The following is a 27,473-nucleotide window of genomic DNA, read 5'->3' on the forward strand; positions in this document are numbered from 1 at the left end:
GGATTTTACAGCAGTTTTTGCAAGTCTTGAAGGAATCCATGAACTAACAACAGACATTAGGGTGAAATACCCGGGGGAGGGATAAATACCCATCTGCTGCCAGAGGCCAAGCAACTGCAGCAAGTTAGGAGTGAACAGTCTACATTTGAGCTTCTGAGTCCTTGAGTTGGGCTGCTTCCTTGACAATCAGGAAAAGGATGGGATTCTTGAATATTCATGCTCTGATCCTGGACATCCTCCATGACGAGATAGGTGAGTACACCATCATTACCCATTCGCTGACAAAATCACATTTTAGCCACAAGCACTGTAAGCAAGACATCATATCTGAATTCCAAGCGAATGCTCTCAACTTTGAGAAGTGCCTTGACTAACAGTCATGGTGGCTTCGCAAGAGGTTTTGCCAGATGCTTTGGATGTCTCAGACATAAAGGTAAGGCACTGCAAAAGGGCCTCATTGGGACCCACATCCTTGTAACAAGCAGGGACATTGTATGCCATCTTCACATCACAAGAGTCCCTGACTCTCTTCTCTCTGGACTGCTTTCACTAAATGGTTCTTGGGGGAGATGTATGAGGTTGGGGTAAACTGAAGTTCCTACAACTGCATAAAGTCAAGGTGTCTACTCTCTTCCAGTCGAAATACCTTTGCACGGAACACTCTTTTCCTCAAAGTTTTTGGCATAAACTACAGACAGACCTTACCACAAAACAGACATGCCCTAAACTAACTAGGTTCCTGATCCGAATAAATTAATTAAAGGTATAAAAAAATCACCAGCAGGGTATTTACTTGAATAAGCTTTGGGTCATTTTAAACATTGGACTAGAGATGCACAAAAATTATGCATGGGCTGTTAGTTGCAGCAAGAAAGGTTCTAAAATGTTGTAGGCAGATGTCAGTTTTCTACATGGAATATCCTCTTGGTCTGGATGGTGAAGGGTACCGAACTCTAGAAGTCCGGCGGGATATAAAGCCTTCTGTGGCCAAAGTCCAAGATGCAAGAACAACTGTAGTAGTGATGCACACAACAAAATGTCCTTACTCACAAAATATTAGTGGCCAACAGAAGCTTACATTGCTGTTTAAGGTGGCACTCCTAGAACAAACCCTGCCCACTGGCCCCGAGTATACCACTTAACCCCCAATAACCAATCCAAAAAAAGTGTAATATGTTTTAACTGGAAATCATTACATAATGCATCAGACCTTTTACAGAAATTATACAAGCTTCCCTTTATTTCAGCAACAGGTGCTGCTATTTAAATGTGCTGGGCAGTTAACAGGATTACTTTCTCCCTTACAAATTACATCAGCTGTTGAAATTTTCATGTACAAGACCTATAATGCATTTTTTGTTTTAGCTTTAGAGCTGGTGTGGACATGGTATGTACCATGTTAAAACAGGCATAAAGAAAAAGAAGAGAGGGACACTAAAGTCATTTATATCCTTGTATGCTCCTGCCTCATGATTTGTTTGTGTCTTTCGGCTTTTCCCGGTTAGGGTTCGCCACAGCAGAACTCCAGTCCGCTAATGATTGGCAGTTGATTTTTACGTACCGGCTTACCAAGCCTGACACACAACCTTCAACGAAGGTACGCCCATTCACGCATGCCTCCACACAGAAGACTCTCTAGCTGAGAATCGAACCGGACAGAGTCTTACTGTGAGGCGACAATGCTACCGCAGCACCACCACCGCGGATACTCATGATACAAGTATAAAATATAACTCATACCAGCAAACAAGTACAGCTGTCTGTTATTTTGGTCACAGATGTTAAGAAGACTACTTGCTCCATCCTGCCACTGATGAACTATCCATCCACCCACTATTAACTGCTTAAATGTTGTTTATAAGACACTAGTTCAAAACCTGAGCACCACCCTGGCTCAACTATTCCGAATACACAAATTACACGCTATATGCTTTTTCTTCAGTACTGTAATATGCAACCACTTACTGCAGTGTACAGCACAATAGACTAGGTTTATTGTAGGTATAATACTTCTAGTGAGTCTTATGAACTATAACTGGTTTAAAGTCTGCACTTTGCAATTTAGTTTGTAGCACAGCTGAAGACAATCCTTCTGGATCAACTTATCTTCCAGGTTAATCAATCATAATTCCAGCACCACAAAGCACGCACGTGCACACACACGTACACACGCGGGCGGGCACACACACATTAAACACATTTTACATAAAAAAAACGTACTTACATAATTATTCTTGGATGGTATTCCATTAGTGAATTATGTAGGTAAAATCTCTTGAAATACATGCATGCTGTCCCCTAGAAAAATTGCACAACAAGCAAAAAGTTAGATATACATAACAGAAAACAAGCCATACACACAATATTACAGAATTCACTACATTTTACTAGATGTATGTCAATTTACCACTGCAAGTGTCTCATGATACCTTGCAAGCACAATGACATTTACAGTACAGAGTCGATTATCCAAACTAATTGGGACCTAGGGTAGTTCTGATAATCAAACATGCACTGAACCAGATAAAAATCTTCTAAAATCTTGTTTTTTCTACATGCAGGAAATACACTTTTCAACTATTCAGCTATTTCAGTGGACAATAAATATTTTTCACACATGAGCAGGTTTCAAGCTCAAAAAACTTGCACAAGCAAATATGTACAATGTTTACATATTCAGACTTTATGATTTTTCCTACCCAAAAAATTTGGAAGACTCTTCGGATAATTGATGTTTTGGATAACTGACGTTCAGATAATTGACTCTCTACTGTACATGATTGAGAGTTTATACACTTCTAATTCCAGTTCTATATGTGGCAGTCTGCTACCCTGGAATACAGATATGTTTTATTACTGACCTCAGTAAAACAAGCTTTGACTTAGTGAGTTTGTTTTTGTAACCAACTGATAAAGATTTGTAGTTTTTCAAGCTTAAATTTTTTTTTATTAAGCTCCATCTTCAGCAGTACTTGTTCAAGATGTGTGGTCACATTTCATGTTTCCTGTGCTTTTGGAAATAAAATGGAAATAGCTAGGCAGTACAATAGTCTAGCTTAAACTGTAATGGACTACTGAGCAGGAACAGAGTATCAGAAGGTCTGTAGCCTAAAAGTAAAAGATTAGAACACCAAGGAAGACAGCTTCTAGCGAGGAAAAAAAACAAACACAATAACATAGAAAATGATGCTTAAAAATGGGGAGGGGGGGCTGACACTGTACAGATACACACTGGGCATCTATCTTAATGGACTGCAATCCCAACAATTACACTAGCTTTCTGAACGCTGACTTTTTACACAGAGCAATACCAAGCAAGGCACACTGGAAAAAGGCCTCATACTGGAAGAAGTGTACCTCTGTGTGTACTGAAAACGTGGGGGAGCCAGCAGAACTTATTCATTTACTTTGATTTGGTAACTGGGTGGGTGAGCTAGTCAGATGGCCTTTTTTTAGCCATGACCTGAGCCAAGAAGGCAGCAACATTATACAATAATCAGCAGATAGATAGATAGCTAGATAACATTTACACTATTCTAAACCTAAACACACGTGCATTAGAAGGTCCTAAACTACTCTTAAATGTTAAGGTGACCTGGAGACAGTTGCTGAGGATAGGGAAGTCTTGTTTAAACTGTTTAGCTTACCACCTCTGCAGCCACCACCAGCAGAAGCAGTTTAGAAAAAGAAAAGAAGGGATGGAAAAAACAAGCAGTCAATGCATTTAATTTTAAGAACAAACCAAAAGTGAAATGAAAATAAAAGTATGCAACAGAACTTTCCCAGTAAACAAATGTCAAAAAAAAAAAAAAAATTATATATATATATATATATATACATATATATATATATATATATACACACACATTTTATATATATATATATATATATATATATATATATATATATATACACACACACACACACACATTTATATATATATATATATACATATATATATATATATATATACATATATATATGTATATCTATATATGTACATACACATATATATATATATATATATATATACACATATATATATAAAACATTTATAATATGCTAAGAAAAGAAAAAGGCAGTTTAGAGCACATTAAAGACGGTATAATAAGGTAGAGAGAAGATAAATGTTACAATAATGCTTGTATTGCTTTCTCTAAGCAGAGCCTGAAGAAACTCAATAAATCTAAAAACTGAAAATCAAACTTAGTTCAGCTGCTAGTTGCAAATACTTTGTTTTTTACTTTTACTTTACTGAAATCATTATCATAGGTTCTTCTAGCTCATGACTCCAACACCAGTTTACCATAAGTACATTCCCAATATGTCTTCTGATCATACATTATGCCCCTGCACAGGTTGCACTGATATAGCACTGTCTTGTGTATTAGTTCTTCCCTTTGTTAGTCCCCCCTCCTTTCAGACTGCATACAAATTTATCAACTTTAAATATATAAAGTCAACTTAGATGCATGCCCCACAAAATCCACTTACAAATTATGCGCTCTTTCCCACTAGGAAGCAATGAAGAGGGAAATGAGAGTTTTAGAATTTCAGCCCTTTGCGCCACTGGTACAGCTAGTCATACAGTCTAGCATACATGGCCTTAGTTCAGAATAGGAGAAAACAATGTGGCCTATAATCCACCTGGAAAACGTCGCAACTGCCAGCCATTTCTTCACCACAGTGATGGCATCACACAGCTGTGATTTATTCTAAACTGAAACACTCACTTTATGATCTGGCATTGCACACCCAAAGTATTAAGATCCCATTCTTCCTTCATTTCTGCCCCAGCCAAGAAAATGTGGATTTGGATAGACTGCTTTATGGATAAATTTTCCCAACACATTTACAAGAAATGAGGGTCATTTCTAAGGGTTGCCTAATCTTTGTACAATAAAGGATTTGAAGCACCATGACCCTGCAGCATGTACAGGTGCTGCCCTCAATGAATTTTTTTCTTCAAAAAATAAAAGCTTCTTAACCAGTATGTTTGAGTGAGGGATAAGCAAGCCTGCCAATCCTGAAGTTCAGGTCCCAAGGAGAAGAAGGGTTCTTTAAAGGTTAACAGAAATGTAAAACCCCTTCAAGCAACTATTTGACCAATTATAATAGACAACACTCCTACCTTAAGGTCATGATGGACAAACTGGTGAAATCTGATCATGGATAAATGAAGACAATTCACACAAGAGCTTTAAGTCAGTAATACTTGCATAATGACCAGCTAGGGAAGCAGAGGACACTGCTGCAGTTCAACGGAAGAACCTCCTCCAAGTGAAAGAATGCATCTGCAGGCATACAGTTTCTGGGCAATTTCAATAAACTGTAACAACCCAAGCCAAGAGGTACAAGGGATCAGAGGCTCTGAAGTAAAAGACAAGTGTTAAGGTGGAAAGATTTGTCACCTCAACTGAGGTGGAATTCCTTGGCTTGTACCAGAAGGGTTTTTGTACCTCCAGGGACCTGCAAAGAGGTCATACCCTTCTTAGTGATGAGAGGAATTCTTAGACTTTTGTAATATTACAAATAGGTTTGGAATCAAGAGGGATGCTGGGAAGGTGTATAGAAAGTGTCCCATCTCTGGCTGGAGAATGTATTTACCACTTTTTACCCTTGCCATGCTGCATAAAACAGAAGAGGGTGAGGAGTCTCATTCTTCTAAGTGACAAACAGGCAGATGTCTAGAGTTCTCCACTTCCTGAATGTCCAAGCTAGATATGGCTTCCAAACTCAACTCCAACAAAGGGGCGAAGGAGAGGTTCAGGGAGACCACCAGCACATTAGCTTCTCCTGGGATTCAAAATACAGACATGATGGTGGTTCTGTCTATGATCCCCCTGGCAGAGGGTTATTTTTTATTTTACTTTACTTGTATTTCTTTTCATAGGTTCATAGGTTCATACTAGGCTATCTGCCCTAGGGCATTTATAAGCCTAGCCAGAGTGTGTTTGGCTTTCGCCACCCATTTTAAATTAATTTTGCTATGCGTTTTTTGAGGTTAGTATACTGTGCCTCTGTCTAACAGTGACACAGAAGTGATAGCCAGGGTAAACCTACGATCTCCCATCCACTCATCAAGATTCCTCTTGAAGAGAGTCAATGTGGGACTCTGTCTAACCTGGACTGGGATTTTATTCCAGAGTGAAGGGAGCCTCTGGGTTATGAATCTGTCCCTCCAGCATGTCCTATTTATTTCAGTGCTGAGGTTCAAGTCTCTCGAGCGCGTAGCTCGATGGGATTTGGATTTTCTGAGGTGCAGCATGTTCATTAATTCTGGGTTGGACATGGCTTTATACGTCAGGCACAGATCGCCTCTGAGCAGGCGGTACGCCACTGAGTAGAGCTGGAGTTTCTTTAACCGGGCAGCATATGGCATCTGTTTGAAACCTTTGATCCTCTTGGTGAGGTACTTTTGTGGTCTTTCCAGTTGCTGCAGGTGTCTGGTAAGGTACATCCCAAAAATGGCATTGTACTCAATTATGGGCCTGATGAGGGATGAGTAAAGAGGTACGATGACCTCCCCTGATCTAGATGTGAATCCCTTCATGATTAGGTGGGCTATATAAAATGTTTTTCTAACCACTTTGGCCACGTGGTTGTCAAATGAGAGATTGCTATCAACTTGGGTCCCCAGGTCCCTAATGACTTCTTCTGTACTTAATGGATTACCACCTATGTGGTAATTTGTGGGCACTTTGTTTTTGCCAAAGGGGATGACTATACACTTTTTGGCGTTTAGCTTGAGGCCATGGCTCTGGCACTAGTTGTCTGTTTCTATGAGGCCCTTTTGGAGGATGCTTGTGTCGGCTGGAGAGTTGATTATGGCACCCAGTTTGCAGTCATCTGCGAACTTGGTCAGCCACAGTCCTTCTGTGTTGGCCTGTACCACCGAGAAATATATACCGAACAAGAGAGGTCCCAGGACTGAGCCTTGTGGGATGCCACTTGTAACTGGTTTGGAGTCTGACATGGCTCCAGCAATTCTAACCATGTGGGTTCTGTCCTTGAGCCAGTTTGCAACCCATCTAGTGACATAGGGGTTTATATTTAAGCTGGTGAGCTTATCTATAATGCCCGAGTGGGGTATTGTATCGAAGGCTTTTGCGAGGTCCAGGTAGGCTGTGTGGACCACCTTCCCCTCGTCAATGGCCTTGGTGACTGTTTCAAAGAAATCAACCAGGTTTAAGAGGCAGGATCTGCCCTTAAAGCCAAACTGGGTAGGATCCAGTGTCTGTAGGTCCCCAATATCTTTATTTATGAGGTCCATGATGATCCTTTCCATAGCTTTGCAGACCAAGCTAGGCAGGCTTATGGGGCAATAGTTTCCAGGATCCGCTGAGGCACCACCTTTGTGGAGAGGGACCACTGTTGCTGTATGCCACTGTTTGGGTATATATCCTGTAGTAAGGCTGAGATTGAACAGTAGTTTTATGTTTGGGTTTAGCTCTTCTTGGAGTTCATGTAGGACGCAGCCCGGGACACCATCTGGTCCCATTGATGCTGTGTTTTTTGCTTTGGAGAGGGCGGCTCTTACCTAAGCATCTGAGATGTCAGGGGGGCAGCACTCTGTTGGGATAGATATTTGCCCTTTTGGTGGAGAGGGGGGAGAAGTTTGCACTGAACCTGTCAGCTAGGATGTTGGCAATGTCTGTGGGCTCGGTGTATTTTTTGTCATTTTGGACTAATTCTGAGCATATCTGGGAATTCCCACCCAGGTTCCTAACATAACTAAAGAAAGCCTTGTGATTATCCTTAGTGTCCTGTGCAATTTTTCTCTCGAAGCTGGCCTTAGACGATTTTATGAGTGCCCGTAGTTTTTTGCTAATACTGATCAGAGATGCCTTCCCTATTGGGATTTTGCTCCATCATGTAGTAGCTTCCTCCTTCTATTGTATAGTTTGTTTATGGCTGGGGTCCACCAGACAGGACGCCTGCCTTTGGAGGATTGGGTCTTGGTTTTATTTGGGATTGCATGATCCATGCATTCCTGAAGGTGTTCATAGAATGCGTTTATAAAGGATTCTGCGGTCTGGGCCGTATTTTCCACAGGCCCGGGGGCTTTGAAGGCTTTCGCCTCGGTTTTGAGGCGTGTGAAATTTGCTTTAGAGAAGTTTTTCACTGTGGTTTTCTGGGCAGGGGGTGGGGTCGGATGTGAATATCCAGTGAGATCAGTTTATGGTCTGATCTTACCAGTGAGGGATACACTTCTGGTCTGGAGCATAGTGTCCCCATGTTGGTGATGATCAGGTCCAGTATGTTTTACCCTCTTGTGGGAGTGGTAACAAGTTGTTCCATAGCATTTGAGTTTATAAATTCTAGGAACCTTTGGGCTAGGGTGTTGGAGCTAGAGTAATGCTCCCAGTCTATGTTTGGGTAGTTGAAGTCGCCCAATATAATGGTGTTTGGAGAGACCTTCATATTTTCCAGTATTCTCAGGAAGGCCAAGTGGGGTTCCTGTGTTTGGGAAGGTGGTCTGTAGCAGGCTATAAACTGGAAGGCAGTTTTACCCACAGTTAGTTGCACATGGATAGTCTCTGATGCTTCGTGCTGTGCCACCAACCTGGAGGTGTGGGTATCTTTGACGAATATTGATACTCCCCCTCCTTTTGTGGTTCGGTCCAAGTTTTGGGGACGAAAAGTATGGTATGAGGTATAACCTGGTAGTGCTGGTGTGCTCTCGGGAGCCTTGAACCAGGTTTCTGTTACTGCACAGATATCGATGTTCTCCATGCTAAGGAGAGTTTCGAGTGCGTGCATCTTGAGGTTTAGACTTCTGGCGTTGAGTAGCATTACTCTTAGTTTCTTATCCCTTGTGATACCTATGGAGGTGGGTTTGTCCAGGGTAGAACACCAATTTCTAAGGACCATTTTCACACTTGGCCTGGGAACAGTGTCTGTTTAAGTGACTTGCTCAGAGTCTCACAGTTAGGCAATGGAGGCTGAGGGAATCACACCTTGCACCTGTAGACCACAGAGAACAGCTTGTTAACAACTCGTTAATCCTCTAAGGCAACTGCTAGTTGTTCTCTCTCTCTCTGCACAGACAGTATGGATTCATGTCTTTTTGCTTGTATAAGTACAGCGCAATGGACTGTCTTCTCAAACTAGATCAGAAGAGCCCTTGAAAACATCTTTTTCTTCAGAGCTTTCAAAGCCAGGAGAACAGAGTACATCTCTAAATGGATAGTGGGAAGCTCCATCTCCAGGAAGGTAATTTCTCAAACTTTGAGGGACCCAAAATATGCTTCTCACACCAATAGCAAAGCATCTAGCATAACATGTGAGGACTTCAGATACAGAAAGGGAAGGCCAACCTTAGGGTCTTTGGGATAATTGACCACTCAGCAGTTTGGTCACTGTAGCCAAGCAACAGGCGCATCTCCAAGTGTGCAAAATGCACTATGAAGACCATGAAGGCCAATCAGCCCAGAAGACACAGAATGATCTAAATCATGACTCTTGACTATACTTTACTGAACAAGCTGCCAAAATCAATGCCAGTGAGCCTTCTCCACAGCCAGTAACAAACACAGAAAAGTGACTAGCTCCAAGATGATAAAGAGAATCCTTAAAGATGAGATAAGAGAGGTCTTCTCCCACTTTATGTCCATCTCCAGATAATGCAACCACAGAAAAGCCACTCCAGGGACACAGAATCCCCTCAAGGCAATAAACGTCATCCAGATAAGGAAACAGATGGAATTCTGTCATATTGCCACTGGTCATATTCCCAAAGCCTGAAAAAACAGCCATTATAATACCATTACACAACAGTGGCTGAAAACACAGACCCTGGTAATGACAGAACCTATTAGTTTCACTATCCTTATTAGTAAAGCTATGGAATGAATAATCTTAGACTCCATTAATCTGGTCACTGAAAATCTCTTAAACCAAGACCCTCATCAATTCTTCTTTGTCAGAAAAGGTCCTACTTCTTTAACCTCATTAATTTCTTTGAAAAACTCATCAATGCAATGGATTATGATTAAGTAGTATTATACAACACACCTAAACCTGGCCAAGGTTATTGACATTACTCTATTATTCCCCTTGCAGGGATTAGTGACAGACTTGTAAATCTGAACATAAATCTTTATGTTGTGGGACAGACAGTTAAATGGTTGTAGTTGCCTGTACCACTCCAGAAAATAAAAAAAAATTATCAGATACATACTACAGGTCTCAAAGCTGGGCTGTTTCCTGTTTGGCATGTTAGACTTTCAGGCTAACACCCCTGGCCTACAGTTATCGAAGTTTGCAGATGGCTGTGAACTGGGTATTATTATTTGATCATCCACTGACTCACAATTGCTCCAGCAAAGGTTAGACCATGTTAACAAATGAACAAGGACAATAGTCCGAAAGTAAATGTGAAAAAAAATGTAGTACAATTACTTTTGGCAAACAAAACATTTTCCCTTACAATATGGAGGCCAACCCATACAATCAGACAATATTAAAAGGGATCTAAGCACTCTTGGTGATGATTCACTATTGTTTGCCCATCATGTCCCTGCAGCAGTTCAGAATGCTTTCTAAATGGCTCATCTAATTTCCAAAGACTTCACCAGATTGAAAATGTCTTAATTTCCCTTTATTCTTATTTCACAGGTTCACAGGTGTGTACTAGACCAAACACTAGGGACCTTAAAATCCTAGCCGTGCAACTCAAATCTATCCCACAAATTTGATTTACATATGTGGTGATTTACTGACTGCCTCTGTCCATCAGAAACACAGCTGCCAGATCAGGGGTAAATTTCTGATTACCCACATCCATTGGTCCAACCTGCACTTAAGTAGGGATTGGGAGGAACTCAGTTTCACATGGATGGGGAGCCTGTTCTAGGGAATTATATATTTTTCTCAAACATGTCCTATTTATGCCGCAAGCAAACGTTAGGTCTTTTAATCTGGTAGTTCTGATGTTGTTTGCTTTGCAGATGTGCAAAAGGGTTCAGCAAAACAGGGTTCAGGGATGTCTTGCATGCCAGGCAAATATCACCTCTCAGAAGTCAGTATGATATGTAGCAAAGAGACAGGACTTTGAGGTGATCACAGTAGGACATTTTGTTTACTCTCTGTATTCTTTTTTGCAAGGAACCTTTGTGGAAGTTCCAGTTACTGCATTTTTCTGGTCAGGTATATACCAGAGGGTGCATTATACTCTAGGATTGGTCTGATGAGGGCAGAGTACAGTGGTATAATGACCTCTCTGGACTAAGATGCCAAACTCTTACTTAACAGCTGATCAACACAGAAAGATTTTCTTATTATCTTGGACACATGCTGGCCCGAAGGTTGCTATCTACACAAGTTCCCAGATCCCTGACTACTGAATCAACTTTTAAGGGAGTTTCATTGATGACATATTACCCAGCATGAGCGACTTCCCAAAAGGTACTATAATGCATTTCTTGATATTGAGTTTTAAGCCATGGCTTTGGCACCAAGCATTTGTCTGTGTTAGACCTTCCTGTAGCATGTTCTCGTCTTGGGAATTCAACAACTGCTCCCAGTTTGCAATCATATGTGAACTTGGTCAGCCAGAGGCCTTTAGCATTGGCTTTGACATCCAAGAAGTAAATGCCAAAGAGGAGTTGGCCTAGCACAGAGCCCTGGGGGACTCCACTGGTGACCAGCCTCTTTCTGGAGGTGGCCTCACCGAGTCTAACCTCTGGAGTGCCATCAGTGAACCATCTAGCTATCCAGCATGTTATAGAGGGGTTTATTCCTAGTTATGCAAGTCTGTTGACAATGTCAGAGTGAAGTACTGTATCAAATCCTTTAGCCAGATCTAGGTAGGCAGTTTACACCACTTTCCCCCATCCATTGCTTTAGCGATATTTTCAAAGAAGTCTAACAGATTCAGTAAGCATGCCCTTCCTTTGAGGCCAAACTGGTATGTGTCCAATTTCTGGAGATCTTTTTATGTTCTTGTTGATAAATTCAGTGATTAGTTTTATTTGCAAAGCCATTGAAAGAACTGTCAGACTAATGGGTCTGCAGTTTCCAAGATCTGTTGATGGTCCTCCCTTATGAAGGGGGGGGATGAATGCTGTTGTCCTTCATTCTGGTAGCACAAAACTTGTTTTAACACCATAGCTAAAGAACTTCAGGGGGTCCTGCTAAGTTATATTTTATGCTGTTTGGGGCTGTCAGAAACCATGCTCTTGGCTTTAGTGAGTGTAGTCAGTACATGCTCCCTAGTTATAGTTGGAGGGGTTATGCTTGAGGGTATTTCTTGGGGCATGTTTATGGGTACGAGGTGAGTAAATCTGGAAATTAATTTGTCTGCTAGCAGGTTTGCTATATCGCCAGGCTGAGCTAATGTGACACCATTAACCATGAGTTCAGCACATTGGTGTGAGCTTCCCTCGAGGTTTCTGACATAGCTGAAAAAGGCCTTATGGTTATCCTTTACCTGGGAGGATATCTTGACCGCAAAGTTGGCTTTGCTTGACCTAATTAGCCCTCCTAGCTGCCCATTTAGTTTGATGACAGACACTATCTTTATGGAAATTACCCTTCTTAACCTTTGCCATAATATTTTTCCTTTTGCTGTACATCCTGTTTAATTTGGGATGACACCATGGTGTCATGTTTCTCGTGCAAGATCTGGGCTTATTTCTACTAAGTACAGCAGCCTCTGTGCAGCCAGTGACATGGTTGCACAGAGTTCAACATAGGCTGCTGTGTTCTCTGAGTTTGGAGGGGCACTGAATTTTGGAAAACCATCACTTAATAAAAGGTAATTTGACTTAGAATACTTCACAACTGTTGAAGACTTTAATGGGATTACAGAGGCGATTTTAATTTCAAAGAAGACAGCTTTATGATCAGACCAAAACAGGAAAGCTGTGATGTGTGTGTGTGTGTGTGTGTGTGTGTGTGTGTGTGTGTGTGTGTGCGTGTGTGTGTGTGCGTGCGTGTGTGTGTGTGCGTGTGTGTGTGTAGGGGGGGGCAGCATTCTCCCATACTTGTGAGTATTATGTTCAGTATGTTGGAGCCTCTTGTGGAAGTACTCACTACTTGGTCAAGGAAGTTATATTTATGAAGTCCGGGAATATCTGTGCCTATAGGTTTGAGGCAATGTAGGATTCCCAGTTTATAGAAGGGTAATTAGTCTCCCATGGGTAGAGTATTAGGTTGGATGGCAAATGTCTCTAGTAAGACCAAATATGTGTTGTTAGCTTCTTGGGACATGGAGGGTTACCTACTGCTGGCTATGATATGGTAGGGAATTTTGACTGTGGTGATCTGCACATGAACTAACTCCAGCATGTCATCCTGTTTCACCACACTAAAGGTGTGCTTGTTATTAACAAGACACCTCCACCTTCAGCATTTGTCTGTGCAGCTACCGTGTGGAAGGCACTGAAACCTTGTACTGTCAGCGTACTCTCTGCCTCTTTAAACCACATCTCAGCAACTGCACAGATGTCTATATTCTCCAATGTGAGGAGGGCTTGGAGGGAGTGTAATTTTACTTAGGCAGCTGGCATTGAGCAGCAATGGTTGATTTTGCTATGTTGGTAGGTTTGTAACTTTGGCATTGCTTAAAAAAAGACACTAAGGGGTAAAATAAAGTTTTAGACAGTATTCAAAAGCCAAAAGGGGAGATGTCCCCCCACAAGCTGATAAATATTGAATCCCCTTAGAATGACACAGAAAGACAGTCAACCGTTGAAATCAATACCTTTTGCTCATATTGTGGCATCATCCTTGTGATAACATGCTATTCAATGCTAGGCTTATACCAGCCTGAGACAAAGTGTTTAATAAGTGTAAGCACATTCATGCCCTCACAATGCACTTCTTCAGACATTATGAAACACATCCAAACCTCCATTGTATATTCTATTATATAAACTAATAATTCAAATAATTCATTTAAGCAATTAGGCAATTAAAATCAATGACAATCTACGTGTCTTCAACAGAGGTTTTAAAGGCACATTTGCATTTAAGCCAGGAGGTCTATGTACCTGTAGACTAGTAATCCATTTAACCTTAGCTACCTCCACTTTAATATCACCACCCCTAGGGTTTTTTACGTATAGCCTGCAACACTAAAAAACTAAAACTATGCTCATTAACATCAACAATATGTCTATATAACGCACTACTTAAATCTTTATTTCTAATATATCTGGTATGCTCCAAGATATGTTCTTTAAGTCTATAGTTAGTCTTCCCTACATAAAAACATGTACAAGAATTGCAGTGAGCCAAACAGACTAAATCACTGCTATTATATTACAGTTCAAATAAAACCTGGCAGCAAATCTATAATCATTACAAGAATGTATAAACATCTATCAGATATACAGCCACAAGCCGTGCATTTTCCACATTGGAATGTACCATGTCACTTGTCAGAAATGGAAAACCTCCTTGTATTTGGTCCATAGCAAAGTTGACGTTTAACAGAAGGACCATTCTTAAAACCGAAATTGGGATGGGAGCCAACTACTTTACCCACCTTATCATCAGATAAAACAGGCCAATTCTTATGAATGATCTCACAAATTCTTCTTGTATCATTCATATATGTCAAAACCACCCTGGTTCTATCATCTGTACTTCTACTCGATTTAGCTCTATAGGTTCTATCAGAAAAATATGGCCTAGCCGTATCAGTTCGTGCCTTATTAATATCAGCTAAGCCATTCACCTCACTCCTAGAATACTCCTTGTCAACAAAACCATCCATCATTTCATGCAGGGCATCATTAAAAACATGATCATCTGTATGTAATTTAGACAATCTCAGAACTTGACTCCTAGGTATATTACAATAAATATGCGGACGCATACTCATACGGTGCAAAAGATTATTGTGCCAACACTCTTTTCTGTGCAATCTAGTCTCAAAATTTGCATCCTTTTTAACCAAATGGACATCTAAAAAATCTATTGCATCAAAAGATATTGTCTGACTTCTTCTTTTGGCTTTTCCCGGTTAGGGGTCGCCACAGCGGATCACCTGTCCGCTCACGATTGGCAGTGGAGTTTTACAGTGTCGAGTTGCCAGCCCGGCACCCAACCTTCCACAGAAGGCACACACATGCACACACTCATACCTAGGGCCAATTTAGAGAGTCCAATCCACCTACAGCATGTCTTTGGGATGTGGGAGGAAACCAGAGCACCCGGAGGAAACCTACGCTACCACAGGGAGGACATGCAGACTCCGCACAGAAGGCACCCCAGCCGAGGATCGAACTGGAGAACCTCTTGCTGTGAGGCAGCAATGCTAACCACTGCACCACCATGGCCGCCCTAAAAGATGTCTGACTAAATCTCAGAAAACTGGTCGTGCTTTCAAGGTATCAGAGAAAACAATCAACTCCACAGGTCCATCCTATAAAATAAAAAAAGTCATCCACGAACTGCTGAAAAAACCTTAAATGGGTAGAGAAGCCATTACTAGATTGACATAGCTATTGGCACAAGAAGTGCCCATAGCTACGCCATTCTTCTGTAAGTAAACAGAGTCAGCAAACATAAATGCATTATTTTCCAACACTAGGACCAAAAGGGAAAAAATAAGGGTACTTGCGTATTATCGCAACCAGATTTTAGTGATAATACCACTTGCTTCCCGATGTTGAAATCTGACCGTTAATGGTTTATAACTGTTATATAGTGTGTTTCCTTTAACAATACAGTTTTTTTTCTGGAGTGTTTTCAATAAAATGAAAAAAACAAGCTATTGTTTCTTTATGCACTTTACGGCCAGCATGCTGATTACTGAAAGTCTGCCCGCTGAACGTTCCTTTTTTTCGTGGCAGCAAATGCTGACGAATAACAGTTAAAATTGTATTTGGGTTTCAGGTATCACAGCTGTGTCACTGGTTTCCTGAGACTCGTACAACACAGTATTTGGCTTGGTTTAAGATGTGCTTCTGGGATTAAAACACACAGAGGGATGCCTCCTCACCATGTGAAGTCATATTGAATGGAAAACATGTAGCGTGACACGCACTTTGACAAGGAAGGAAAAAAAAGGAGGAGTGTTTTGAGTGAAGGTGATTTTAAGAAGGGTTATTAAGAACACCGGAAAAAGTTACTGTTGCTGTGGCTGTAAGCACCGTTAATGCACAAATGAGATAGCTCCACACATGCTGGCAGTAAAGTGCACATAGGCACAGTGACACACTAACTTGCTCCGTTGTTCTTGACAACCTTCTTAAAACAACCTTCACTGTGAAAGACAAGACATTTTCTGACATTTGTACAACACTAATGGTCAGATTTCAATATCGGGAAGCAAGTGGCATTATCGCTAAAATCTGGTTGTGATAATACGCAAGTACCCAAATAAGATACATCTTATCGTTGTAATAGGAACTAGGTCTATGAAGATATAATCTCGCATATTCCACACCCTCTAAGTTCGGGATAACAGTAAAAAGTGTACATACATCTAAAGTGACTAAAAAGCACCTAGATACATCACAATGAGATATACAGTCATAAAGAGACTCTAAACAATGTTGGGTGTCCCTCAACACTGAAGGTGTTCTGTCCACAACAAGTCTAAGATTATGTTCAACAAATATAGAGGTTTAGTCAACCATCCAGGTGCTGACACTATAGGTCTTAAGGGAGGGTCACTCATGATTTTATGAACCTTAGGAAGACCATGTATTGTAGGAAATAAAGGTTTATCAACCATTAAATACAAATATAAATCATGGTCTACCAATCTATTCATTAATAGATCATAACTCTCATTATGTACATGGCTAATCATCTTATTGATCATAGGGGTGGTAATATTTAAATGTGTGTCAGAATCAGAGAGCATCAAAAGCATTTTATCAATATAATGCTGTCGATCTAAAACCACAACAGCCTCACCTTTATCAGGGGGGCACATCTGTAAACATTCATGTTCTTTTAATGCAGTAAAAGCAGCAAACTCCTTGGTGGTCATATTGTAAAGCTTAGATTTCTCATTATTATTATTAGACATAATGTACAAATCTCTTTCACACATTTTGAGAAATTATTTAATTGAAGCACTAAAATTAGGACAAAAAATACTTGGTCTTTTAAAGTCATTCAACTGCCTCGAGCCACTATTAGAAAAAACAGTTTGTAGCATCACATTGCTGCATAGAGTCTCAACTGCAACAATATCTCACATACCTTAGAGGGACAAGAAGGTATAAAAGAATGTAACTTATTTAAAACCTGCCATTGTATCTGTGATAAACCAGGTGAAGACAAATCCACAACTAATGATCTATGGTCACACGCTTCTCTTTCATGGCTGGGACGCCATGTTCTACTGAAGATTTTTACTTCTGTTTGTCCCTGCTGATGGACCGCCCCCTCCATAGTACATCTGTGTTCTTGACAGGTAGAGGCAGTACCGGAAACGACTGTTGAATTTCTCTTTTGGTCGGGCTTCAAGAGTATTAGCCAGCGCTATGAGCCCATCAGTCGGCAAATCTCTGTTAACAAATGAGGCGAAAGTTACATAGCCAGAGGTCTGATCCTTAGACCCGCGCCTTCCTCAAGTTCACAACCACTGGCTGACATTATACTCATTTCCATGGAGATGGCATTAACCCGTACATCTCTTTCACAACTCTCAATGACTCTATTAGTTTCTTTCACCAAAACATTATCGGCAGCTGTAGCACTAATGGAAGTACGTGGCCATACAAAAATACAGCCATTAATAAAGTCCGAATAATCACCTTCCAACATCTTCGTTTTCCGCTGCAAGAGTCTGTTAACATACAGAGACGCATTTTACATAAATATCATCTAATTTAGCCAACAATATTTCATGCTTAAAATCACACTTCATTTGTTTCAATAAATTATCTATTTCCGTAGACAGAGTAGATTCCAGGGGCTTAAAATAGTCTATAAACAGGCAGATGTAATTAATCAAAGCTCAGTTCTAAATTGAGCTCCTGCCATTTGTGTATTAAATCACAGAACTATGTACCATACGTAGGCATTTTCAAGATATGCAGTCCTCTGGGGATGAGACTAAAATGTAAACAGGCTTCTAAGTGGAGCCTTTGCCACCGATACCTTTTCAGCTTGTACAACTTGTTCTCAAATTCTCCAAGATATAAATTCAAAGACCCAAAAATCATACTGTGGCTGTTCATATCCCTCTGAGCGTGGAGCCCCTAATTTCAACTTAAAAAGTGGTTTTCTTGTTATGCTCACCAATCGAGCTAAACATTCAGTCTATTGAGCAGTATTACTCTGGTCAGATACATAACCAAGCTCGATATCTCGTCCTTCTGCCATGCTCCACTGGAACAAAGTCAAACAAGAAACAACTCAGCAAAGTAAACCAGTCCAGTGGACAAAGGAAGAGTTTATCAAAATGATCCAACAGGAAAAAGAAAAAATACACCTTCCAAACACGGCCAATAAAAATGTTTAATAAATGTAAGTGCTTTTGTGCCCTCACAATGCACTTCTTCAGACATAATGAAACACATCCAAACCTCCATTATATATTCTATTACATAAACTAATAATTAAAAAAAATCATTCATTTAAACAATTAGGTAATTATTTTATGGGATGGACCTGTGGAGTTGACTGAGTGTTTTGTCCGATACGGATACCTTGAAAGCATAATCAGTTTTCTGAGGTTTAGTCAGACATTATCTTTTGATGCAATAGATTTTTCAGATGTCCATTTGGTTAAAAAGGAAGCAAATATTGAGATTAGACTGCACAGAAAGAGTGTTGGTGCAATAATATTTTGCACCATACGAGTATGCATCCAATGCATATTTATCGTAATATACTTAGGAGTCAAGCTCTGAGATTGTCTAAATTACATACAGATGGTCATGTTTTTAATGATGTCCTGCATGAAATGATAGATGGTTTTGTTGAGAGGAGGGTATTGTAGGAGAGAGCTGAATGGCTTAGCTGATGATATTAATAAGGCACAAACTGATATAGCTAGGCCTCATTTTTCTAATAGAATCTTTCTAATATATTATTCTAATATATACTGGGTGTTGTATGCGTGGCTTCCACAACCTGATGTGCTCCTTGTTGCCAACTCTAGCATACAGTGTAATTGTGCAAGTACCTCTCTCGTACACTTTGTCTGCTTCTTTAAGGAGCAAGTGGTTGTCAGAAGGCATGAGACAATTGCTACCTTGTCTCAAGATGTCCAAATCCATCAAGCTGGCTACAAAGAAGTTAGGAAATCACACACCCATACTAGCCAGTCCTTTGACTGGTGAGCTACAAGGGGGTGGTCAATTGAGGTTAGAAGGCTATTAAGGGTGCTTTGTTGATGCAAAGTAGTCAGGGTCTTTAATGGGGCAATTTAGCAGGGCCAAACTTGCAGGAATACAACAATGCGCCAAGGATGGTACAGGATTTACTCAATATCCACTTAGAGTATGGCAAGGACTCTAGGCAGATGGAAGCTCTGTGAAAATGCTGACTTGCAGTACAGGAGGTTAACTCAATAGCAATACTTGTTTGCCAAGTGCTCACTTAGTATTCCGGATCTATGTAAACCAATGTGTGGGAAAAGTACTTGGCTTACACTAAGTACACAACTGACAACAGCAATAAAACAGGGAGGGAGGGGCTTAGGTAGTCAGATTACCACAATGGGCAAAAGCCAGAGACACTGACTTTTAAAACCACAACACCCAAAAGGTCGGAGGGTTGAGAAAAAATTTCAAGTTGATGTTAAGAAGCCAGACAAATCAGGTACAGAATCTTGCTGTTCACAGTGTCAGAATGCTAGTCAAAATGGCCAAGAAAATGTTTTGGTTCAGTGCAATATAGGGAGTTAAAAACTAGGACAACAATCCAGTAAGTAAAACAGACTTGTACGAACCAGATAAACCAGATCCAGGTGCTTCTGTAATACAGTCAAGCTCTCATAAAATGTAATTGCAAGTGCTTTTGCCTGTCTTTTAACAATACTGTCTCAACTAAAGAACTGAAGAGTTTACTTACAGAAAAATTCAAGCTTCTGTAGACCCATTACTGAATATAATGCCCCTTTTGGAAAATATTTGTCTTAACATAATCACCCAGTTTGAAAGATCAATCTATCTAAAAAAAAAAAAAAAAGAAAAGTCTCTGCTGGGATATCATGAGATTCACATGCCATGAGACCCAACAATCCTGAGGTATTACCTCACAATGACCTTAGTCTGAGTGGAAAACCTCAGAAATAGATCTAGATAAAAAGCTATATTTTTTCCTGTGGAAGTAAACATGTCTTTGAAGTAACGTGTCTAGTTGACATCCTATGAACACATTTCTTTGTGTGAGGGAGTGAAAAGACTTTTCAATGTTCTCTTGGAATCCCAGCTTGTGTAAGAGATTTCTCACTCAAAAGAGATTCCTGACACTTGAAAGAGACTACAAAGATAAGAAAGTCATCTAAATATGGAAAAATATGGATACCCTGTAGCCTGCAATGAGCTACAACTGCAGCCAGACACTTTGGACTATCCACTGCAGAAAGTGTTCACAAAGGGTAAGGCAAATAACTGATAATGTGATCTAGACACACAAAACCTCAAGAAATGTCAAACATCTGAATGAACAGGGATGAGATAAGCATCTTAAAGACTAGTGTAGCCAGAGGAATGTCAACAAGTGGTGAAGTGACATTTTCAATTTGGGCACCAACAGGTTTAGGAAAGAAAGATCTAAACTGGTCTGCAACAATTTTCTTTCTTTGGCACTAGGAACACCCTTGAATAAAAACCCTTTCTCTATCAGGGAAGGAGGAACTGTTTTTTATTACTGCTTGGGAAACCATATGATGAAAAACTGTCTAATCTGGAAGATTTGGAATGAGCCCTTGGAAAGGAGGAATTTCCTCCCACTGTCATCTGTGACCTTGATGATGGATTTTCAGAAACAGTTTGTCTGAAACTGTTGCCCAAGAGAAAAATGCATATTCAGACTTTCTACAGGAAAAAAAAAAGAGGCCAGGGTGGGAGTGGTTTACAAGGTCTCTGTCAGTCAGTCATTCAGACTTGTTTGGATTGTCCTTGGTTTTTGGGAAGTTCAAGACTTGTTTTTGTAACCTCCTTGCCATTTCTTCGTAAATGTCCATTTATCTACAATGTGTAAACACCGCTTTATTCTGTTTTTTTTTTCTGTGAAAATTGGATGAGGAGATAGACTATCCCTTAGAAAATGTGGAAAATGAGGGCTGAAAAAGATTCCCTGGATCATCCTGTCCCTTTCATCACACTTGTTGAACACTTCTGCAGCAGAGTGGCCAGACACAATCTCTATCCAAAGGAGAATTTAAAATCTCATTTTTACAATCTGGGAGGCTCTGAGAATGCACCCATATAAACCTTTTCAAAACAGTACCAATGGCCATAGCCCTAGAAGAAATCTCATTTACATGCACACTGCAAACAATAAGCAGTGGCCTGAGCAATAGGAGAAATTACATTATTTAAAGCAGACAATTTCCTCACAAGTTGAAAATGCAGATAAAGAAACAATCATACTTTCACAGTTTGTCAGAACAAACTAACATATGAGCCTGACAATTCGAAATTCTGAAAATCAAAGTTGCAGAAGTATACAATTTTTCCCTATAACAATCAATAATTTTACAATCCTTAGCAGAAAGAGTAGGATTGAAAGTGAGTGCTTAGCAGTAGTGAGATCAACTAAAACTATAGTTGCTGGGTTAGGTTTGGGAACAGTCTATAAAAACTTAAGACTGAGGAACTTTATATATCCTATCTGCCTTTTTAGAGGCAGCTGGCTGAGTATCAAGAAAATTGCCGACAGTCACACACATCATCTAAAGCAGACAGAACAGGAGGGAATCGGTGTAGGTTCTGGAAAATCCTTCTGAAATAACTCAGTATTTTCTGAGGAACTGAAAAACCTCAGTGTTCACTTACTGAAAAAAAACTGGCACATTCTAGTAATAGTCTCAGAAAAAGAGAACCCCCTACACGGTGAATCGGAAAAGTACAGTTGTGTACACTTACCATAAATGTAGATGTTTGAGTGCATTCACTGTTGCAGTCATCACACTTGGGTTATCTGCCTGCAGGTTAGCCCTCAGTCCGCCCAAATAACAGAGTCTTGGGATTTCTGCGTTGGCTGCTGTTGCCTCTTCCATGACGTCAGGTTGTCATGGGTATAAAACATGCAGCCGACGCCATTACATCTGTTTTTCTTGCCCCAGACGTCAGGAGCCCCCAAAACAAGAAGCAATTACATGTTGTGGAACACCTCTAGTAAAAAGTAAATACCACTGCCATAATGTATGACCAAAACGAGGATAGGTGGAAAGAATAGAAAAGTCAGGGGGCTGAAAGGAAGGTAAAGTACAGTTGTGTACACTAACCATAAATGTAGATGTTCGAGTGTATTCACTGTTGCAGTCATCGCATTTGGGTAATCTGCTGGCAGGTTGCCCTCAGTCGGCCTGATTAAAGTCTTGGGTCCTGCGTCAGTTGCTGTCCCTTCTTCCATGACGTCAGGTCGTCAGGGGCATAAAACATGCAGCCGACGCCATTCTTGCCCCAGATGTCAGGTGCCCCCCAAATGGGTAACCAAATAATTAAGTAATTAAAAACACAAAAATATACATCTCCAAACTAAAGCAAATACATCAAAAAGGCTTTTAAGCATAGTAAAGGAAAGTATAAGTCTAGAAAGAGAAAAAACAGGGGGTTGGAGGGAGGGTAACCAGGACTGCAACAGTGAATACACTCTAACATCTACATTTATGGTAAGTGTACACAACTGTACTACGTTCTTCTTGTTTCACTGTTGCAGTCATTACATTTGGGTAGATTCCCAAAGCTATGGTTGGGAGGATGGATTTATACAGCATTAGGACCAGCAATGAGGCCCTGCAGGACAGCAGTGGCAAAGCCAGCTCTTGATTTAGAGAAGAGAGGTAAATGGTACTGTTTGGTGAACGTATGAACTGAGCTCCAAGTAGCAGCTTCTAGAATGTCTCTGGTAGGAACACCTCTGAGAAAGGCTGTAGAAGTGGATGCAGCCCTAGTGGAATGAGATCTGATCCTCTGGGGATAGTTGTACCACAGTGCATATAGCAGAAATGAATACAATGGCTTATCCATTTGGAAACAGTCTCCTTTGAAATAGCCTTTCCCTCTACCCTTGCAGCAAATGCCACCAGTAGTTGATCAGATTTTCTTAGATATTTTGTTCTGTTTAAGTAAAATCTAATCTGTCTGTGTACATCCAATGAATGCAGAATCTGCTCCCCCTTGTTCTGTGGATTGGGAAAGAAAGTTGGCAAATGAATGGTTTGATTAAGAGCCACACTGGATACCACCTTAGGCATGAAGGATGGATTGGTCCTGAGAGACACACTGTCTGCATGAAAAATAATGAAAGGCTCCACTGCCATAAGAGCCTGTAATTCGGAAATCCTTCTAGCTGAAGTGACTGCTAAAAGGAAAGCTGTTTTCCAAGAGAGAAAATTTAAGTCTGCAGTAGCAGCTGGCTCGAAAGGAGGAAGAGTAAGTTTTTCCAATACAAAGTTGAGGTCCCAGGCAGGGGTTGGAGCTCTCCTGGATGTTCTTAGGTTTTTGGCCCCTCTGAGATACTGCTTTAGCAGAGGATGAGAGAAGAGGGGAGGCTCTGTGTTGTAATCAGCTGAAATGGCTGCGGCATAGATTTTTATGGAAGAAACAGGACAGGTACTTGTGAAGCATCTCAGTTAAGTATTGTAAAATCTGAGGAATATTGGGCACTGCTGTACTTATCCCTTGTGATTGATTCCAGGCAGAAAATCTTTTCCATTTGTCAACATAAGATTTTCTAGTACTAGGCCTTCTTGCCTCCAAAATGACATCCATCATAGGTTTGCTGAGGGATGCTAAGGGTGAATTTAGGTGATTAGCCACACTGCAAGATTCAAAGTTTGGAGCAGAGTGTGCAGAATTTGGTTGTTCTGCTGAGACAGTAAGTATGGTGTCTGAGGCAGGTGCCACGGTGGAAGGTGTGACACATTGCACAGGAGTGGGTACCAGTGTTGGCAAGGCCAGTCTGGAGCAATCAAAATCATTTTTGGTTTGTCCTGTTTGACTTTTAGTAGAACTTTGGAGAGCAGAGGTAGAGGAGGAAAAGCACAGACCGATAGGTTGTTCCAGCTCAATGATAGAGCATCCACTTTCCAGGCTTTTTGTGATGAATTCTTGTGCAGAATTTGTCCAACTGATAGTTCTGGGGTGAGGCAAAAAGATCTATGTCTGGACTCTCCCATTTGCGTGTCAACATGTTGAAAATCCATGGTTCAAGTTTCCATTCATGTGGGTCCATGAGATTTCTGCTTAGTTCATTTGCCTCAGCTTTCCTAACAGGAATTGAGCTTGTAGATGTATTTGATAGGTCAAGGCCATGTTCCACAATGCCATGGCTAGTCTGCAAAGGGGGAAGAGTGTGTACCCCCTTGCTTATGTACCACATAACTGTGGTGTTGTCTGTCTTTATCATTAATTGTCCTGGATGAAGGTAGTCCTTGAAGGCTGTTGGTGCATTCTGTACAGCTAGCATCTCTTTTTGATTGATATGAAGGTGCATTTGGTTTGGGCTCCATTTGCCCTGAATGCACTTCCCTGCCAGATGAGCCCCCCCCCAAGCATAGTCTGATGCATCTGTAGTTAGAGTTTGGGCATCAGGGGGTGGACTGAATGGTAGTCCCTTGTTTAGGTGGCAGGCCTCTGCCCACCATAGGAACTTTAGTTGCAGGCAAGGTATGATAAGAATCATCGTTTCCAGGCTGTGACAGTGTTGACTCCATAAACTTTTTAAGTACCAGTGAAGTTTCCTCATATGCAGTCTTGCATACGGAATTAAAAGAATGCAGGAGGCCATGAACCCCAAGGCTTGCAGAATTTGTCTTGCAGATAGCTGGGTTTTTGTGGCCACCTGTTTGAAGTAAGTTACCAAATGAATTTGCTTTCCTGGCGTAAGGTAAGCCAAATGGGCAGTTGTATTCAAGCTCGCACCCAGGAATGTAATTTTTTGAGAGGGTACCAGTTGTGATTAATTTTCATTTATTGTGTACCCTAGACAAGTTAGAGCCCTTTTTACAAACACCAGATGTTTTAGAAGAATGCTCCTGTTTTCTGCCTGAATTAGATAACCATCCAGATATAGATATATTTGAATATTTGTCTGCAAAATGCAATTACTGGAGTCAGGCACTTTGTGAAGACCCTGGGTACAGTAGATAAACCAAAGGGCAGCGCAGAGAAAGTACAGTTGTGTACACTTACCATAAATGTAGATGTTCGAGTGCATTCACTGTTGCAGTCATTACATTTCGGTAATCTGCTGGCAGGTTGCCCTCAGTTGGTCTGAATTCCAAAGTCTTGTGTCCTTCGTCGGTTGCTGTCTTCTCTTTCATGACGTCAGGAGTATAAAACATGCAGCCGACGCCATTTTCTTTAGTTTTTCTTACCCCCGATGTCAGGTGCCCCCAAAAAGGTAGCAATATATATATATATATATATATATATATATATATATATATATATATATATATATATATATATATATATATATATATATATATATATATATATATATATATATATATATATATATACATATATATATATATATATATATATATATATATATATATATATATATATATATATATATATATATATATATATATATATATATATATATATATATATATATATATATATATATATATATATATATATATATATATATATATATATATATATATATATATATATATATATATATATATATATATATATATATATATATATATATATACACACACACATATATATATATATATATATATATATGTTAGAAAAAAATGTGTATGCTTAATGCCAAATTAATAATCAAGTGTTTTTAATATGCTTTTCATTATATTTCTCATGCACTGTGATTTATATAAATTGAGTTTCATATGAGACTGAAAATATGCTTTACTAAAACTGCAGCATGCTTACTGAAACTTGCAAGTTGCCCTCTGACCTAGTAACTGCTAGCACAGCAATATTCTTGTTTATGCCTTGTGGAAATGTACTTGAGAAGCAGGTGTTAATCTGCTAGGTCAGAAGCATATGAATAGACAATATACCATTTTATAAATGTAATGATTCGAGACAAACAGCCTTGTTCAGAGGATGGGAACCTCTGCAGCTGCGGTAGTTTAGAGAGAAGGTAGACAAAGGATTATTAGAGAAATGAACTGCTAGCATTGTGTTCGATTTAGCTATAGTATCTTGAATGTAACATAACAAGTATCTAACTGAATGTAACCAAGGCCATGTTGTTTTCCTCAGGAAGTTTCACATAAAAATTGTTTAAATCAGCAGAAAATCATGGGAAAGATGGTCAGCAGGTGATGACCAAAAGGTGGTAATCCATTACATCAGCATGGTAGGACAGAATTAATTTGATAACCTATAAAAATGAATGCATTTCCTGTTTCTGGTTAGACAAACTCGGTATTAGCACGTTTTTGTCTCCTTGCTGCAAGATTAAAGTGCCTTAACCTGAACCTACCGTGTTTTGATAATTTTTAAAGTAAATTTTTCCTTTGACAGATTGGTCCTTCGGACCGGAAAACGTATCTCTCGCTCTGGATCTAGGTCAGAATTGGGCCCGGTGGCATGCATCCGTACGGAGAAGAGGCCAAATCGGCTCTTCTGTTTTAAAAGACCTCCGACTGAATTGTCGTTCGAAAGAGGCCAGCCACTGTTTCTGATCTGGGATTGGAGGACGAGTCAACGATCCGGTGGATCAACTCACGGAGGGTCAGGTAAGGAGGAATTACCTTATTTCTGTTTCAAGATCAGGGACTAGTTACAAAACTGTTTTTTTTGTCAGGTAAATTTGCCTATGCAAATTAGGGACAGAAAAGGGGGTTACTGTTTTTTGTCATAGATCAGGGAAACAGAATAGGTAGACAGTTATTCTAGATAAACTGTGAAAAAGGTGTAGACTTGTGGTACCACGTGATAGAAAGGGTTACGTAACAATTTACAGCTTAGTTAAGACACAAATGGGAAATCAGTGCACAAAACGTTCCCGGGACACACCCCTAACTGAAGACGCAAAGTATATGCAATTACAGCGTGCCGATAATATTAAATATTATACCAAATGGGTCGATAAGTACAAATTCGAGGGTAATTTAGATAAACTTGCACTTATGAAGCTTGTAAAACAGTTAAAAATAGATGCGAAAGGTCAATTAAAAAAGCAGAGACAATCAGGAGTCCCTCAGGTGCACAGGTGGCTTGAGGAAGCAAATCGTAGGGAGCAAAGAATTAAAAATTCAAAAACAATGTTTTTAGACAAAGACGACAATAATTTAGTAATATCAACGGCCCCTCCTTCGCCCCCTCCACTTCCGTTACCAGAATATGAAGTGAGTGGACGAGTTGATCCACCTCCACTATACCCAG

At 40.1% G+C, this 27,473-nt stretch overlaps 1 protein-coding gene across 5 annotated transcripts in view; it reads right to left on the reverse strand.

Moving 5' to 3' along the window:
- CCNH (cyclin H) overlaps nt 1–27,473 on the reverse strand; it is an 837,458-nt gene that overhangs the window by 557,274 nt on the left and 252,711 nt on the right. For all 5 annotated transcript variants that reach the window (XM_044064155.1, XM_044064153.1, XM_044064152.1 and 2 more), the window contains one exon: nt 2,225–2,298. In XM_044064155.1, coding sequence (XP_043920090.1) covers nt 2,225–2,298 — 74 coding nt within the window. The remainder of the gene's footprint in view (nt 1–2,224; nt 2,299–27,473) is intronic.

This window comes from Protopterus annectens, chromosome 2.part2 (genome assembly GCF_019279795.1).
Source record: "Protopterus annectens isolate FY-2018-M chromosome 2.part2, PAN1.0, whole genome shotgun sequence".
Classification (NCBI taxonomy): Eukaryota; Metazoa; Chordata; order Ceratodontiformes; family Protopteridae; genus Protopterus; species Protopterus annectens.